A 17,507-nucleotide genomic window follows, 5' to 3' on the forward strand; every position below is an offset into this window, starting at 1 on the left:
ACTAACCAAAATTTTAACGGTTTCACAATCCGGAAACACTGTAATTTAACTGACACAAAATAATAATTAAGGTTACCTATGTTATTGAAGCGGTGAATTTGAAAATGAAAAAAATATTAAAACACGAGATCATGGTCCAATATTATTAGACAAAGAAAAAATGAGTTTGATTTCAATTCTAATAAGAGAGAATATTTACATAATAGAAAACTGATAATGATAGGTATGTTTTAAGGTAAAATGTTATTAAAGCGGTGAATTTGACCATTCAATACAGAAGCATGCGCCATGAAAATGCTCTGTCTGTCGCCAGTGTCAAGTGCTATGCTGCTAGCAGACGACAACTAACCTCAAAAATCAGAATCTAATTTTGATTGCTAATATCAGCTAAATACACTCCTCTATTTTATTAATGAATGAAACTCATTCATATATTTAGCCCATACTTTGAATTTTTTTAGTTTTTTTACCAAAAACTAATTGGAAGACAGCTATCAGTAGGTACCTAACCGGCGTTAGTTGGATTTAATTCCCCGTGAATGGCCTGTTAAAAATCTTTTACGTCGATTAGTTTAACCAGCGTTATTTTTCGATTTTTACCTTTGTTAACCAAATTTTCTTCTTTTCAACTAATCGCGGTTAAAATGGTGCCAACTAATCAGAATTAACATTTTTTACGCTGGTTAGTATAATCGGCGTTATCGCTTGAAATTTCTGTTTTGTAAAACCAAAATGCATCGGTTAGCACTAATCTCGATTAAAGTACAGCATTTAATCGTGATTAAACGTTAACCGACGTACGAAAAACTGGGGGTTTGAAGCTTGAAGCTCCCTTCTCCACTCCACTATATTTTCACTCTAAATCAGTCTGAACACAGGGACAATAGTAGCGTCAGCTAGAGGTTAGAGGTACATTATCGTTTATGCGACTGCGGCCCACGACCGAGAAAGAATAATGGTAGTAGTGTTCATAGATTTTCATTATGAAAATGCATGAACAAGTCAATGGGCACGGTCTGGGAACACGAAAAAGTGGTAAATTGTTCTAGTTCTGGTGGTAAATTGTTCAATCACGTGACTGGTGCAAAATGTTCCCATGGAACGCCATTTCAAAATCTTTGGTTTTAGCTTTTGGCGCGCACTTATGAAGTTGATTTACACCAAAATGTGACGTTTAATCGCTGCGTAAATGTGACGTTTACACCAAAATGTTACGTTTACTGGCTGTTGTAAATTAACAAAGGCTGCTTTACGAACTTACCGTCTAGAAAAGTGTGCATTTCTTTCACTCCATTACTCTCACATTTCCTATAGAGAAAAATTCATTCAATGAATGGTTATCGAACATAATTTTGTTAGTTATGTAGAATTCTATGTCTATGCTATGTTAAACAAACTTAACAAAGAAGCTATCAGCGCATGCGCAGAGAAGCAAGCAGACTACAATTCAATCGACCAATGAGAGCTCTTCAAATTTGAACTGTCACAATTTACCAGGGTTCGACTGTCAGGCAGGAATTTGGTACTGGAACTAGTTTCTGGTACAGAATCTGTCAAAATTCTTCCCATGAGACGCGGAACTTTTTACCGGGTAAATTGTGAATCGGACAATTTACCACATTTCATGTTCCCAGAACGGGCCCATTAAGAGCAAATGCTATTCTTTCTCGGTCGCATAAACGGAAACGTAAATTAATATAGATGGTCCAGTGATGAGAATACTCGTTTTTCACACACATGGATTGCGCTCCGACACGTTTTTGAGGAGTTATATTCACTAGATAATTCTATTCTCGTGACTAAATCATCTATACTTATATAATAGTAGACTGAAGTGGTGAATGGTCGGAAGTCTATCTACTTCTGGACATTCGAGTTAAACGCGAACTTGGATGATTAAGACTTTACTGTAGATTAATCCGGGTTAAAAGTAAGTTCGGATAATCGAGACTACTGTAGATTAATCCGAGTTGAACGCAAGTTCAGATGATCAAGACTCTACTATAGATTAATCCGGGTTGAACGCATGTTCAGATGATCATGACTCTACTATAGATTAATCCGAGTTCAACGCAAGTTCAGATGATCAAGACTCTACTATAGATTAATCCGGGTTAAACGTACGTTAATATGACCGAGACTCTACTGTAGATTAATCCGGGTTAAACGTAAGTTCGGATAATCGAGACTCTACTGTAGATTAATCCGAGTTGAACGCAAGTTCAGATGATCAAGACTCTACTATAGATTAATCCGAGTTAAACGTACGTTTAGATGACCGAGACTCTACTGTAGATTGAACCGGGTTAAACGTAAGTTCGGATAATCGAGACTCTACTGTAGATTAATCCGGGTTAAACGTAAGTTTAGATGATCGAGACCACTGTACATTAATTCGGGTTAAACGCAAGTTAGGACGATCGAGACTCTGCTGTAGATTGAACCGTGTTCATCGGAAGTTCTGATAATCGAGACTCTACTGTAGATTAATCCGAGTTAAACATAAGTTCAGATAATCGAGACTCTACTGTAGATTGAACCGGGTTAAACGTAAGTTCGGATAATCGAGACTCTACATCAGATTAATCCGAGTTGAACGCAAGTTCAGATGATCAAAACTCAACTATAGATTAATCCGGGTTAAACGTAAGTTCGGATAATCGTGACTACTGTAGATTATTATGATGGGCCAACATTACACAGAAGTATTGGCACTATTTAACTTCTAGTCTAGTTGATTTTATCTTTCTGTTACCAATTAGCGGCTGTTGTTCTAGCGAATTCAAATTGAGGCTCGGTTACAACTGCTATGATTTTCTGAACAAATATCTCAAGGCTGCAGAAATCAATGATCATGCAAGTTTTATAAACAGTGCTTGCATGAACGACAGTATTGGTTTTGAATACGGAAACAATTTTGTTTCTAGCTCAGATCAGAAACTATTGAAGTTCTAGTAGGTTTTCTTCTTTTTTTAAGCATTGAAATCCTTTTTATTATGATAGTAATAATTTCTATCATTTCAATTTAACCAAGGAATTTTATGAAATAGAAGCATGTTAATTTGTTATCTATTGGAATGTCATAATGTTGAATATTCAATCTTAATACCATTTCATTGAAACACAATAACTTAACATTTATCTTTATTTGATAACTTTTTCGTGTTTCAATATTTTCAGCCTGCTGTGTTGGTAGGTCTGGATAGAGAGGGTTATATTACAGGAAAATGGTGTCTTTTTTAGCAAGCAAACTACTAACCATTGATCATTGTAGTGTTAGGCCAGATACGAGACGATTAAGAAGTGCTTGGTTTAAGAAATCACGATATTGACATATTTTAGCTAAGCGTTTGATTTCTGACACATAGTCCTGTAAAGACTCACCAACCTTTTGTTTTCGAAGGTTGAAAATATACCGTTCCGGAATAATTTTACATTGCGTGATATATATTTTATCACGTAGAGCCGCCACACACTGAGCATAAGTAGCCTTTTCTAACTTAACAGGTGCAAGTAAAGTTTTCAATTCAGTGTATAGATAGAAGGTGGCTGAAGATTTACACAGAAATAAATTTTCCTCTGTATCATTAATATGATAACATAGTTCTAGACGTTCCACATAAATAAATCAAAGTTCTCGACCTCAGGTTCGAACACAGGTGGATTCGACATTATGAAACTTGAACACAAATTGAACTCTCGTAGCTGATACGAAACACAGACTTCTCATCTTTGTCGCCAGATATTGTGTTACACAACTCAGTAAAATACTTTGTTATTTTATGAAGACACAATACAAAAAACTCGGTTACACATCCAAGACGCCATTTTCCTGTCACATGGCCCTCTCTATACAGGGCTACCAACACAGTACAGCCTTAAAAAGGAAATATTAATTGGAATAAATATCCAATGTCCATTCACCGTACATGTAGATAGACCATTCTATTGTGTGAACTCGAGATATGCTTCAATAAGTGATTTTTTTCTAATTCTATTATCTGACCAATTATATCCTAGTCCTTTCAGGTTATGTTGAAAGATGTTTGGCATCAGCTGATTAAAAGTGAATTGCTCATGTTCGCGGCGCGTAAATCTGTACGCGCCGTCTTTTCAAAAACGCCTTCTCTGATTGGTTCTCGTGAATTTAATCACGGTTAAAATTAACCGGCTGTTTGCAACCGGGCTATGAACCAAGCAGAGAAGGCGTTTTTGAAAAGACGGCGCGTACAGATTTACGCGCCGCGAACATGAGCAATTCACTTTTAATCAGCTGATGCCAAGCTTTTTATATCTGTATCTTACCGTTTCTTTGAAAATACAGATATAGTCAGCTGATAAAAAGTGAATTGCTCATGTTCGCGGCGCGTATATCTGTACGCACCTTAAGGAATGCTGACGATTTATAAAGTGAATATTTCTAACTTATATAAGATAGATGCTTCTGGTTTTCTCTAATTTAATAAACTTGTGATTATGCTTAATTTGTTAATGCTTTTATAAAAAATCTTTTAAATACAAAAAATAACTAGTGAGAATAAGTAAAGAGTGTGAGGTATAAGTGAAAGGAGGAAAATAATTTTGTATTTTTTTAGTTGATTATATCAAATTATTGTTACAAATAATATCAGTATTAAATTATTTAATTTTTCGAGAATATTTTATTTTCAGAACCTGGTAATTGACCTGGAAATTTGTGTTTTCGAGTGGAAATAAAGTATTTCTAGGAGTAAATGTAGTAAAAATGTTCAAGATTATTTCAAAATAATTCCAAGTACATAAACATTTTGAAGATTATTTCAAAAAAAGTACATAAACAGGGTACAGTTGACTTCTGTAGTGAGATCTACGTTATATTGACAGAGAAGAAAAATATAGAAAGCGTTGCTGATTCTCTGCCTTCTATAGAGGATAGCTGCTGATACCAGTATATCTGATGTAATATCCAGTTGCACAAAAGCCGGTTCAATTTTAACCGTGATTAATTTCACCAGAACCAACCAGAGAAGGCTTTTTGAAAAGACAGCTTCTCTAATTGATTTTCACGGTTACAATTTAACCGGCTTTTGTGCAACCGGCACTGACTGTTCATTCTTGTTTAAAATAATCAATTATATTTTATCCGTCAGGAAAAAAATTCAATGATTAAATTTTCGTAATTGAGATTGATTAATTTTCGTAATTGATTTTTTTGTTGATCATATTTCTACATTGTTAAAAATCGACCTGGCAACGTTGCAGAGCTAGAAAAGGAAAGCACAATCTGCTTTGTTGGATGATAGACAAGGATAGCAACATCAGTGTTTATCAAATACTGCCATTATAATGTGGACCTCACTATAGTCTTGGTTTGGGCCAATGAAGCCTCACATTCTAACAAATCGTCAGATAACAGAGATTAGACCAGCATGGCTGGGAATTTCCCTTTCACTGGAGCACAGGGAAATTCCAAATACCCTAGCTTATTTCACTGGAAAACACAATCTGCAACGTTAATCACTTTATTTAACGAGATTCTGGTGGAATATGGATAGGATTAGAGAAAGGTTTCAGTAAATAATACTTCTGTCTTGAAATAAACAATAATAATTCATTGTGACAATCCTGCTGTTCACAGTCTTCAATGAATAAGCGTAAAAGTTCTATACTAGATAAACAAATATAATATTTTTCTCAACACAAAAATACTACATGGTGCAGTTTTCAGTTCAACCGATGATGTTCAGAGTGCAGAAGCCATTATGATTTTACAATCTTATAACAATATGGCTAATCAAATATTTTTTCAATGTAAATTCAAAAGAGTTACATTTTCTGATTTCAGAGCTACAAGAAGATAAACAAATCTCCTAATATGAAAACTTTAAACTTTACATTTTACATCAAAAGTTTAAAGTTTTCATATTAGGAGATTTGTTTATCTTCTTGTAGCTCTGAAATCAGAAAATGTAACTCTTTTGAATTTACATTGAAAAAATATTTGATTAGCCATATTGTTATAAGATTGTAAAATCATAATGGCTTCTGCACTCTGAACATCATCGGTTGAACTGAAAACTGCACCATGTAGTATTTTTGTGTTGAGAAAAATATTATATTTGTTTATCTAGTATAGAACTTTTACGCTTATTCATTGAAGACTGTGAACAGCAGGATTGTCACAATGAATTATTATTGTTTATTTCAAGAACAGAAGTATTATTTACTGAAACCTTTCTCTAATCCTATCCATATTCCACCAGAATCTCGTTAAAGTGATTAACGTTGCAGTTTGTGTTTTCCAGTGAAATAAGCTAGGGTATTTGGAATTTCCCTGTGCTCCAGTGAAAGGGAAATTCCCAGCCATGCTGGTCTAATCTCTGTTATCTGACGATTTGTTAGAATGTGAGGCTTCATTGGCCCAAACCAAGACTATAGTGAGGTCCACATTATAATGGCAGTATTTGATAAACACTGATGGTGCTATCCTTGTCTATCATCCAACAAAGCAGATTGTGCTATCCTTTTCTAGCTCTGAAACGTTGCCAGGTCGATTTTTAACAATGTAGAAATATGATCAACAAAAAAAATCAATTACGAAAATTAATCAATCTCAATTACGAAAATTTAATCATTGAATTTTTTTCCTGACGGATAAAATATAATTGATTATTTTAAACAAGAATGAACAGTCAGTGCCGGTTGCACAAAAGCCGGTTAAATTGTAACCGTGAAAATCAATTAGAGAAGCCGTCTCTTCAAAAAGCCTTCTCTGGTTGGTTCTGGTGAAATTAATCACGGTTAAAATTCAACCGGCTTTTGTGCAACTGGATATTACATCGGATATACTGGTATCAGCAGCTATCCTCTATAGAAGGCAGAGAATCAGCAACGCTTTCTATATTTTTCTTCTCTGTCAATATAACGTAGATCTCACTACAGAAGTCAACTGTACCCTGTTTATGTACTTTGAATTATTTTGAAATAATCTTGAACATTTTTACTACATTTACTCCTAGAAATACTTTATTTCCACTCGTAAACACAAATTTCCAGGTCAATTACCAGGTTCTGAAAAATAAAATATTCTCGAAAAATTAAAATAATTTAATACTGATATTATTTGTAACAATAATTTGATATAATCAACTAAAAAAATACAAAATTATTTTCCTCCTTTCACTTATACCTCACACTCTTTACTTATTCTCACTAGTTATTTTTTGTGTTTAAAAGATTTTTATAAAAGCATTAACAAATTAAGCATAATCACAAGTTTATTAAATTAGAGAAAACCAGAAGCATCTATCTTATATAAGTTGGAAATATTCACTTTATAAATCGTCATCATTCCTTAAGGTGCCTTCTCTGATTGGTTCTCGTGAATTTAATCACAGTTAAAATTAACCGGCTGTTTTGCAACCGGGCCTATGATTTATTAAAAATCTGAGTTATGAAATCAGTTTACCAGAGCATAACGTAACCGGTATCTCGATTTTTAATTATTCTGTGGTTGGACAACATCTAGTGTCGGTAGCACAAAAGCCAGTTGAATTTTAACCGTGATTAATTTCAAGAGAATCAATCAGAGAACGCCTTTTAGAAAAGACGGCGCGTACAGATATACGCGCCGCGAACATGAGCAATTCACTTTTAATCAGCTGATGTCAAGCTTTTTATATCTGTATCTTACCGTTTCTGTAAAAATACAGATATAGTCAGCTGATAAAAAGTGAATTGCTCATGTTCGCGGCGCATATATCTGTACGCACCTTAAGGAATGCTGACGATTTATAAAGTGAATATTTCTAACTTGGTATTGTGGCAGTTAAAAAAGACTAGGTTCCGGTTGCAGAGAATCCGGTTAAATTTTAACTGTGATTAATTTCACGAGAATTAATCAGAGAAAGCCTTTTAGAAAAGACGGCTTCTCTGATTGGTTCTTATGTAATTAATCACGGTTAAAATTTAACCGGCTTTTGTGCAACCGGCACTTAGTGCCGGCGTCTTTCAAAAAAGCCTTCTCTGATTGGTTCTCGTGAAATTAATCACGGTTAAAATTTAACCGGATTCTCTGCAACCGGCTAGTCTTTTTAACTACCACATTCAAAACTAAAAATTCAACCAATGCCAACAGTTAGAATCTCACAATACTTATTTGTATCGTTGGGCCGTTTAAATAGTTTATATATAAATTTATTTAGAAAAGAAAATTGACAGATTGTTAATTAGTTATTAGTGACTAATCAAGTGTGAAGATACGGGCAGCAATGTCATCGATAAGCCAGTCAATGCCTTTCAAAAGGTTTTCTCCTGTCACTGCACTCGACTTGATTATTATCCAGTGATGAGTCTTAATGTTGTTCAGGTTCATAACCTGCAAGCAGATGAATAAACCAATTGATAATACTCAGTAATTAAATTATTACCTTAGTAAGATTCACGTTATAACATCAATAACAATTATAGGACGCTGTGCCCTGCACAGGAGCACTCTAATATCTAGTTTTGCGGTGTCGACTAACTGACAGCAGCACTCTAATATCTAGTATTGTCTACGGTAATTGATCGACTGACTGACACAGCAGCACTCTAATATCTAGTATTGTCTACGGTAATTGATCGACTGACTGACACAGCAGCACTCTAATATTTATAGTTAGCTGTACATGATAAAGTCAATGGCAATGCTAGGACGGCTAGTTGTCAAGTTTCTACTTCAGACTTCATATAAGTGTATCATCATAGGATAAACTACTTCAGACTTCGGACAATCATTGATGATTGGCCTGAATCCAATAATGGCGAATTCAAATAAAAAAAGCATGATAACTCTAAATTGATAATGCCGTAATCTAATTCATGCTAATCATATTACTATTGATACTTATATGAATACTAACTTATACAAATATAGATATACTAATTGATAGGAATCTAAGGGCCGGTTTCCGAGCTCGGAACTTAGCTAAGTCCTACACCTTAAACAGCTGGAGTCAGAAAATTAGATTTGCAAAACGGGGCGTAGTCGCAGTGATTGTCTAGTCACGTTTGAATTAAATTTCGAAAAACTAGAAAATTGAACACAATATAAAAATAAAGAGAAAATAGTGTAAAGTTTCAGCTATTTTGAATTATTTAGGAATGTCTAATTTCGTCAAGGAAAAACGTTTCCAATTATAGAAATGAGAAAATAAAGACTACGACTACTTTTATAAAAGCTGCGACTACGCCCCGTTTTGGAAAGCCAATTTTCTGACTCCAGCTGTTTAAAGTCTAGGACTTAGCTAAATCCCGAGCTCGGAAACCGGGCCTAAATGTTGATTATTTATACTAAAGCATCATGGATAGAATGCTTACGTCTCTAATTTCTTCGGCAGTCAGAGCTCCTGGAAGATCTTGTTTGTTAGCAAATACCAGCAGAGTAGCTCCAGCCAGTTTCTAAAAAAAATTGAAACTTATTATTGACCCAGATTAATTTAACCTGGCAATATTATTACAGACAAACATGACATTAATTAAATAACTATAGATCGGACGAAAAATATCTACACAACGGATCAAAACCTACCATATGTACGCCACCATTTAAATATGTTGGTACATGCATTATTTGTAACACTTTCAAGCTTGAAGCTACCTTCGCCGCTCCACTATATTTTCACCCATGACAAGGTTAAGGCTGCGCAAAGGCTAAAAATAAACTTTCTACTGGTGATATTTTTCAAAGTTTTTCGATTTAAATATCATCAAACTATCAAAATGAAAAGGTTTTCTCCTTTTCTTCAGGAAATTTTTTTCCATCATTACTTTTTGAGATGCGCCTAAAGTTTAAATTTTTGGGACAGAACATTTCAAATTCGGTAGAATATTAATTATCATAGGATATCAATGAGATTTAGAGGATTAATTCTTCATTGTATTCGTGATTGAATAAAACAAAAAAATTTCGAAAATATCAATTTTTGAGAAAGTCATTCAATTGAACAAAAATAACTCAACTAAAAGGTATTTTTGGTCATTTTCAGATACATTATCGTTTATGCGACTGCGTTTATCCTATAGTTTCCTAGAAACCAGGCATTAGTTGCTTTTAATTCGCAGGCTACAATGTGTGACTGACCTCTTCGTGGAGCAGCTTGTGCAGCTCGACTGCGCAGTCCTGCAGGCGTCGCTTGTCGGCGCTGTCCACCACCCAGATGAGGCCATCGGTGCTCTCGAAGTAGTTGCGCCAATAGGAGCGCAGAGACTTTTGCCCGCCCACGTCCCACACGTTCAGCTTGTAACTGCCAAAGAAAACACAATCAATGTAAGCCACAACACAATTCAGTCAGAGTTAAAACACAATGTAAGCCCACGTATTAAGTAGAGTCGGTTTGTATCAAAACAAACTAAAATCACTTCACTTGTATAGACTACTTTATTGAAATTAATAAAAACAATATGAAAACATGAATTACCTTTTTTATTTAAAACATTCTAAAGTTTTAAAACATTTCAACAACTAGTTATCAACTTGTTTATTTTTGCATTTAAACTTGAAAATGGCCAAAGTAGGCCAAAACTAGTTGCTGAAATGTTTTAAAGTTTTAAAATGTTTTAAATAAAAAAGTACTTTATGTTTTTATATTTTTTTAATTAATTTTAAAACAAACTACTATTGCTGAGAGAAGTAGGAGAATATACGAAGAAGGAGAAAAAGATGATGATATGAAGAAGGATAGAAGTAGAATATGAGGAGAAAAAATGAAGAGACGATTAGAAGTAGAAGAAAAAGAGAAGAAGTGATGATGAGAAGAAGAAGAGTCGAAGGAGATATGAATAAGAAGAACAATCTGCTAAGAAGGAATAGGTGAATAATAGCGAAGGAAAAGAAGGAGATGATATGAAGAAGAAGTGTAGACAAAGGAGGAGTAGAAGGAGAAGATGGAGAGATGATAAAAATACAAAGACTAAGAGAAGAAGTGATGATAAGAAGAAAAAAGTATGATGAAGGAGAAGAATATGGAGAAACGAAAGAGAAGAATATAATATGAAGACGACACAAAAGAGATTATAAGAAAAGGTAAAAAGGAAAAGTGATAAGAAGAAAAAGGTGATGATCTGACAAAGATGAGACGAAGATGTGGAGATGATGAGAAGAAGAAGAAGGTGAAGAAGCGAAGGAGAAGAATAGAAGAAGATGGAGATTGGGAAGAGAAGGAGATGTTAAATAAGAGAAAAAGGGAAAATTGATAGAATGATGTGGGGATGATAAAAAGAGATGTGATTATAAGAAGAACAAGGTACTTTACTTGATACTTGAGGTCGTTGCCAAGGAATAGAGTTTCCAGAACGGCAGTGTCATTTCAGGAAATAATAATCAAAAAGTGGTTATTTGTGTTGTGGAGGAGGAGCCACCCCAAAAAGAGGTACCTCATCCCACTCCTGTAGGGAATACAGAGGCCTATCTAGCAGCTCATTTCTTACTGCAGCACAGAACTCCATATATCGCATGTCTTGCACCTCCCTCGGCAGTGTGTTGAAAAGGTCGAATGGCCTGGGCAGGAAAACTGCTGCAGGTCCCCGCCAGTCTGCATCGAGGTAATTCCAGTTTGGCAGCATGTCGAGTGTTGTGGCTGTGTATGTCACTCCGCTTGAGTAGTTTGTCTTGATTTTTCTTGACATACAACAGCGAGCTCAGTATGTATTGGCTGTAGATGGTGAGAACACCAAAACTCCTGAACATGGGACGACAATAATTTCTACAGCCTGAAAACTTTTTCTCGACAAACGACAACTCTCAATAATAGAAGAAAGAGACCTTATACCAGCACATCAGTTGGATTCAGAAAGAAACACGCTACAATTGGATAAGTTCACAGAATAACAAATATAAAAAAAAAATAAAAAAAAAAAACTCTAAGCTTGATAATCAAGATGGCGTGGCATCACAGTCCCTCAAAGCTATCCCCAAGGAAATCATTGACACTGTAATAGCTTCTTTCAATCAGCCACCTTGACAACCTCTTCTTGAAAACACCTATAGGAAGATCCCTCACCGAGCCCGGCAGCAGGTTGAACATTTTGAGTGCCAACACTGGGAAAGAGTCCTTCACTCTTGACAACCTACAGCGTGGAATCTCCAACTGTAGCCTTCCGCGGGTACCGTATGAATGCACCTGACACCTACTCATCATGTTAGCCCTGTTTATCTTCACTGCAGTAAGAGAGGCCAGTATATACAGCCCGAAGACGGTGTGCACTTTCAGGCGTCTGAAGATGGGTTGACAATGGGCAATGAAGTCACTGTAGGTAAGGATCCGCAGTGCCTTCTTTTGAAGAAGCAGGATGTCATTGGCATGTGGAGAATGGCCCCAGAGAAGAATTCCATACTGCACATGACTGCAAAACACTGCATGATACATCATCACAAGTCTCTTGAGACTCAGGAGGCTTCTCAGCTTTCTGAACAGGAAGATTACTCTAGACAGTCTCCTGCATACCTGGTCAATATGCGGCTCCCAACTTAATTTGGCATCAATTCTAAAGCCAAGCAAAATGACCGCTTCATCCCCTGGAGTGTGGGTGCTTAGAGTACAAAGCATCTCCTGTGTCTTGGCCTCGTTCAACTTGAGTTTGTTTGCAGCAAACCACTCTTTAGCCTCGGAAAACAGCTCCTGTGCACAGCATCTAGCTTCCAGGGGTCCACTGCCCTTGCCAACTATGGTAGTATCATCAGCAAACAGCAGACTAGAATTCTGTAGGTGGAGATCGTTTATGAGTATAAGAAATAACAGTGGCCCAAGCACAGATCCTTGAGGAACTCCATGTGTTACTCTCCTTTCCTCTGAAGTGGCACCCATCACCGACACAACCTGCCTCCTGTCGCTTAGATAGTCTGCCACCATGCTCCATGCACTGTCCCTGATGCCATACCTATGTAACTTGTCCAGCAGGATGTTGTGCGACACGCAGTCGAAGGCTTTGGTCAGGTCACACAACACAAGGTCAACTGATTTGCGCTCCTCGAAAGCCAAATGTATTCTTTCGACCAATGAAAGCACTGCAGAGGTGGTAGATCTGCCTTTCCTGAAACCATGCTGCATATCCCCCATCAGGTTGCTCCTCTCCAGATATACAGTCAGCTGCCTCAACATGGACGTTTCAATGATTTTACCCAACACCGGTACAATTGATATTGGTCGGAAGCTGCCTACATCAGTAGGATCACCCTTCTTAAAAATTGGGACTGTCTTTGCGATCTTGAGGCAGTTAGGAAAAACACCTTCTATGAGGCAGCTGTTGACCAGTGACAGCAGAGGTTCCATCAATACCCATATCAATTTTTTCAACAGGAACACCGATAGGCCATAGACGTCCTGGCTGTGACTTGTTTTGAAACCCTGAACAATGCTCATCAGGTCCTCCTCACTAATGGGTTTGAAACAGGTAAACTTATGATGAGACAAAGGGACAGACAATGCTGGATCTGCCATAGATTCTGGTAGACCTTCAACAATCTCAGCAACAGCATCCATGAAAGCATTGTTGACCTCATCTGGACTCTTTTTGCATTGAACCACTGGCTTGGCTCTGTATGAGTTGCTGATAATGCTCCAAGCCGCCTTAACAGGATTGTGAGATTTGTCAATCACTCTAGCATTGTAATCTTTTTTAGCTCTATCCACCTCCTGTCTATATATGTTTTTGGCTCTGTTATAATGCCTGTGTTTCTCATTAGATAGCACACCATTTGACTCAGTCTTGTAAGCATTGTACAACATTTCAAGAAGCACTCTCAAGCTTTGCAAATTGGATGTGTACCAACCACTTGTGGAGCTAAGCTTGTTTGACCTTGGTTTATTTGTTCTATTTCGCAAATTCGGCTTGAAGGACACTGCCGGGCAAAATGAGTTGAAGGTCGAGACCAATACAAGGTGGAAAAAGTCAAATCTGTCCTTTTTTGAAACAATCATCTGCAGAAATGTCCAGTCACTCTCTTCCAGGCATCTCCTGAGAGCCTCTACACTGCTGTCAGTCAGCCTTCTGCTGTAGAACTTATAATTAGCCACCCAGGCAGGACAGTCAGTACTCACCTTCACGTGCTGTTCCACATCAACAAGTAATGCACAATGATCAGCTACAACTGGGTTCACAATAAGCACACTATATGCACTAGGCTTGTCATTAGTTGCTACTCCATCAAGGCAATTCAAGCCTCTTGTCGGTGCCAGGCTAGTCCAGAACAAGTTGGACATCCTCAAAACATTCTGTAGCTTACGAGATTTAACATCGTCCTTGTTTAGGTGTACATTAAAGTCTCCACCTATATAAATTCTGTTACCAAGCATGCTTACATAATCAAGGCACAATTCCAGTTGATGCATAAATTGATCAAAGAACAGGTTATTAGAACAGTACACTGACACAACAACAAGAGAAAATTCACTGAGGACAATACAAACTGCCTCAAAAACTCGTTCCACACAAAAGGAAGTGAGATCCACTGGTTTGATTACAACATTATTATCAATACCACAGTATATAGAAACACCCCCATTCTTATGGGTAGAGCGACAATAGATTGCTTCTAGATTCATTGACCTTTCACCAAGTTCAATTTTACTATAGAATTTAGCTTCTTCCTTGTCTAGCCAGTGTTCACACACACATAGGATGTCAGGTTTTTCATTTTGAAGGAAAATTGTCAGAAGATTGAACTTGGTTCTCAAACATTGAACATTTATAAAACATAGACGCAGGTACTCATTTATCACAGCTATATCTACTACTTTACCTTGAGGGGAGGCTTGGTGTGCCGAAAAGGCTTCCTGTTATTTTTCTTTGGGAATCTAAAATCAGCAACCAGAACTCCATCAGGCCAACATGCAGGCTGGAAAAACTTATTTTTATCTTCCGCGGCAACCCCAAGTTTGAAAGATTTGTAGCAATCAAAATTAGATTTCACTTCCTGACAGTAGACGGGTTTGGAACTGAATTGATTCACAAAAGACTGGAGATCTTCCATAGAAACATCGGGTGCAAGTTTGGAGACAAAGATCCATTCTCTATTTTCTACTGACTTTACTCTGGATACATCAAGTTTTGCAGTACCAAAAATTCTGGAGCTATTATGGTCAACTGGCTTTGGTTTAACCATACTACTAACATTAGTTTGTCTAACAGCCACCGATGCACTAGGGTTATGACTTGCCAAAGAAACAGATTTTTTAACAGCAGCACTATACAATCCCTGAGTATTTGCATTGAGCCCATCAGTAGGTTGCAAGCCCAAACTGGGCAATAACATATTATTTACACTGGTTGAAGGAACACTTGTACAGGCATTTTTCTTATTTACAGTTTTTACAGCTCTAGTACACTGATTATTGGAAACAGTCAGCTGGAGACTAGAAACAAAATTTTTATTACAGTCCCGTTTAGCTGGAAATCTTTTTTCCATTAAGTCCATGCGACTTTTCATAGCCAGGAAATTGGACTTAAGTCTTTCTAGTTCGTCCAAAACTAAACACAAATTTGAAGACTGTGTAGTCTTTTCGTCATTAAATAAATGTTCACCTACTTGTGAAACAGTCGACTCTGATGAAATAATTGATAAATGTTCATCTTCTAACCTACTGGATTGAGTATTTTGGTCACTGGGCACTATACGAGATTGAAAATTTACATCACTTACTTGGATTTCGTGAGCTGATACATTCCTACCATGATCCATATCGGTTGAATCCAATAAATTTATAACTTTCACTGATTCCTCGTAAATTTTTAAAACATCGTTTTCATTATCAAAGTGAACTCTGCCTGCACAAGATTGTTTGATTGTATCTTCCACAAGTGACGTCACTACAATAGAACACTCATTGCAAAACCATTTAACACTATCTCCCAACTCTTGAATCTTTATATAATCTGAAGATGAAACGTTCACACACTTTATATGGTACCATATGTGACAAGGACCATCACACATTAAAGCAAAATCACTGTTTTTAGACATGTAAAGGATACAACATTAAAATCCGCATTTCTTTTTCTTTCTGTTTCATTTTTTTCAAAACACTTAGCAGACCCATTTTTGAACGAAGAACTCTATGCAGTCTATTAAATTATTAACATGAATTAGAAAATCAGTTCAGTAAAAAAATACATTTACAGTCAACTTGACAGATAAACAGAACAAAGATTATTATTACAGAAAGTGAGGTTAGGAATTAGGATAGTCAGCTGGTCACTGCCACGCTGATCTCAAAATATTATAGACTGCTGCTTTCTTGAGTGTTTGGAGCTATTTTTATAGCTCATATCAGTATCAACAAATAATAAAGTTGATTAATCATTATTATTAAACTTTTTCCTGATTTGAATTGTCCCCATTTAATAAAAATATTTAAATCGGCACAGTGTACTCTTCGAAGAAATGATTATTCCTGTCTCATTTTGAGCAATTTTAATTTTTCGCTTTATTTGCTTATTTATGGTAGAATGTTCTCAGAAGCTCTCTTACAAATATAATATACAACAAAGCAAAATAAACAGACTCGAATATTCTGCTTTAAAATATATAATTTCTTGAATAATAATTAGGCACATACAAGAAATATCTGAATAATAAATAAATTTTACTTCAAAGTACATCAGCTGGAAAATTTTTCACCTCATTGTTGGCACCCCTCTGTTTTGCTTCGCTCTGGCAGTCTGCAGTAAGCTGTGAAAACTGATGGTTTCCAGTTGATCTCGGCTCGCTGTCGGATTTCTCTGTTTGTAATTTTGCACAAGTCTTTTCGTAATTAATTTTGGTAAGTTATAAACTAATTTTTGTAGTATTAATTCTTCCTTATTCATAAATGACAACAGTAAAAAGTATTCATTTTTTTACTGGAGAGGTTTACACGTTTTTATTACTCAATATCACTGTTTGTCTTGACCTGTCATACTGGCACGTTTTGTATCATAGGACGCTATCAGTATCATTATCATGTTTATTAATCTATCAACACTATCTCATCTTGATAATCATTTTTGTAATAGTTTATATTACGCTTCAGAATACATCCTTTCAGTTGTAAGGTTTTTTCCTTAAATGATAAAATAGATTACTAGTTATTAAAACTTATTACAAAGTCATGTTGCAACCTAATGATAAGTTGAGATAACCCAGTATGGGCATAGACACACTTGAATGAAGTGTGAATATTTGTAAATTAAGACAAATTAATGCAAAAAATTACAGCTCTAAAAAATCTTACAGCGAGATACGCAATTTGTATGAGGAACCTCATTCATTCTTCTAGGCTACAGATGTCTAAAAATTCACCTTTACAATGTTTTTTGCAAACTATTATAATATCTGTTCATGTTCCAGTTGTTATTTGCAAGTTCATCTTCAACACTGTAAAAGCCTAATCAAATTTTATCATTAAGTTCTGAGGTAACTTCTAACTTGAAAACTCTATTTTTAAATTCTACTGTGATTCTATTTTGATTGATTAGTCTAATTAGAGCCTACAAAAATGAATAGGAACTTT

The 17,507-nt window shown here is 36.0% G+C and overlaps 2 protein-coding genes across 2 annotated transcripts in view; both read right to left on the reverse strand.

Annotated features, from left to right (window-relative positions):
• Positions 1 to 17,507, reverse strand: part of LOC111049456 (FK506-binding protein-like) — a 122,722-nt gene that overhangs the window by 63,395 nt on the left and 41,820 nt on the right. The gene's annotated exons all lie outside the window — the stretch shown is intronic.
• LOC120350800 (ADP-ribosylation factor-like protein 2) lies at positions 8,154 to 11,583 on the reverse strand. Its single transcript, XM_039425668.1, has 4 exons — positions 11,395 to 11,583; positions 10,103 to 10,300; positions 9,340 to 9,420; positions 8,154 to 8,356 (listed from the first exon to the last, which is right to left on the reverse strand). Exons 1-4 carry the CDS (start codon positions 11,581 to 11,583, stop codon positions 8,222 to 8,224), a joined length of 603 nt encoding a protein of 200 aa, XP_039281602.1. The 3' UTR covers positions 8,154 to 8,221.

The sequence above is a fragment of the Nilaparvata lugens genome, chromosome 4 (assembly GCF_014356525.2).
Source record: "Nilaparvata lugens isolate BPH chromosome 4, ASM1435652v1, whole genome shotgun sequence".
Classification (NCBI taxonomy): domain Eukaryota; kingdom Metazoa; phylum Arthropoda; class Insecta; order Hemiptera; family Delphacidae; genus Nilaparvata; species Nilaparvata lugens.

Excerpts from the sequence above, each read along its gene's own strand:
- LOC120350800 (XM_039425668.1), bottom strand. The coding sequence starts at position 11,583 with ATGCTGCCAAACTGGAATTACCTCGATGCAGACTGGCGGGGACCTGCA. Across the intron at positions 10,301-11,394 it reads CCCTACAGGAGTGGGATGAG|GTTGTGGCTTACATTGATTG; the intron begins GTACCTCTTTTT and ends TGACTGAATTGT. Across the intron at positions 8,357-9,339 it reads CTGCCGAAGAAATTAGAGAC|GTTATGAACCTGAACAACAT; the intron begins GTAAGCATTCTA and ends ATCTGCTTGCAG.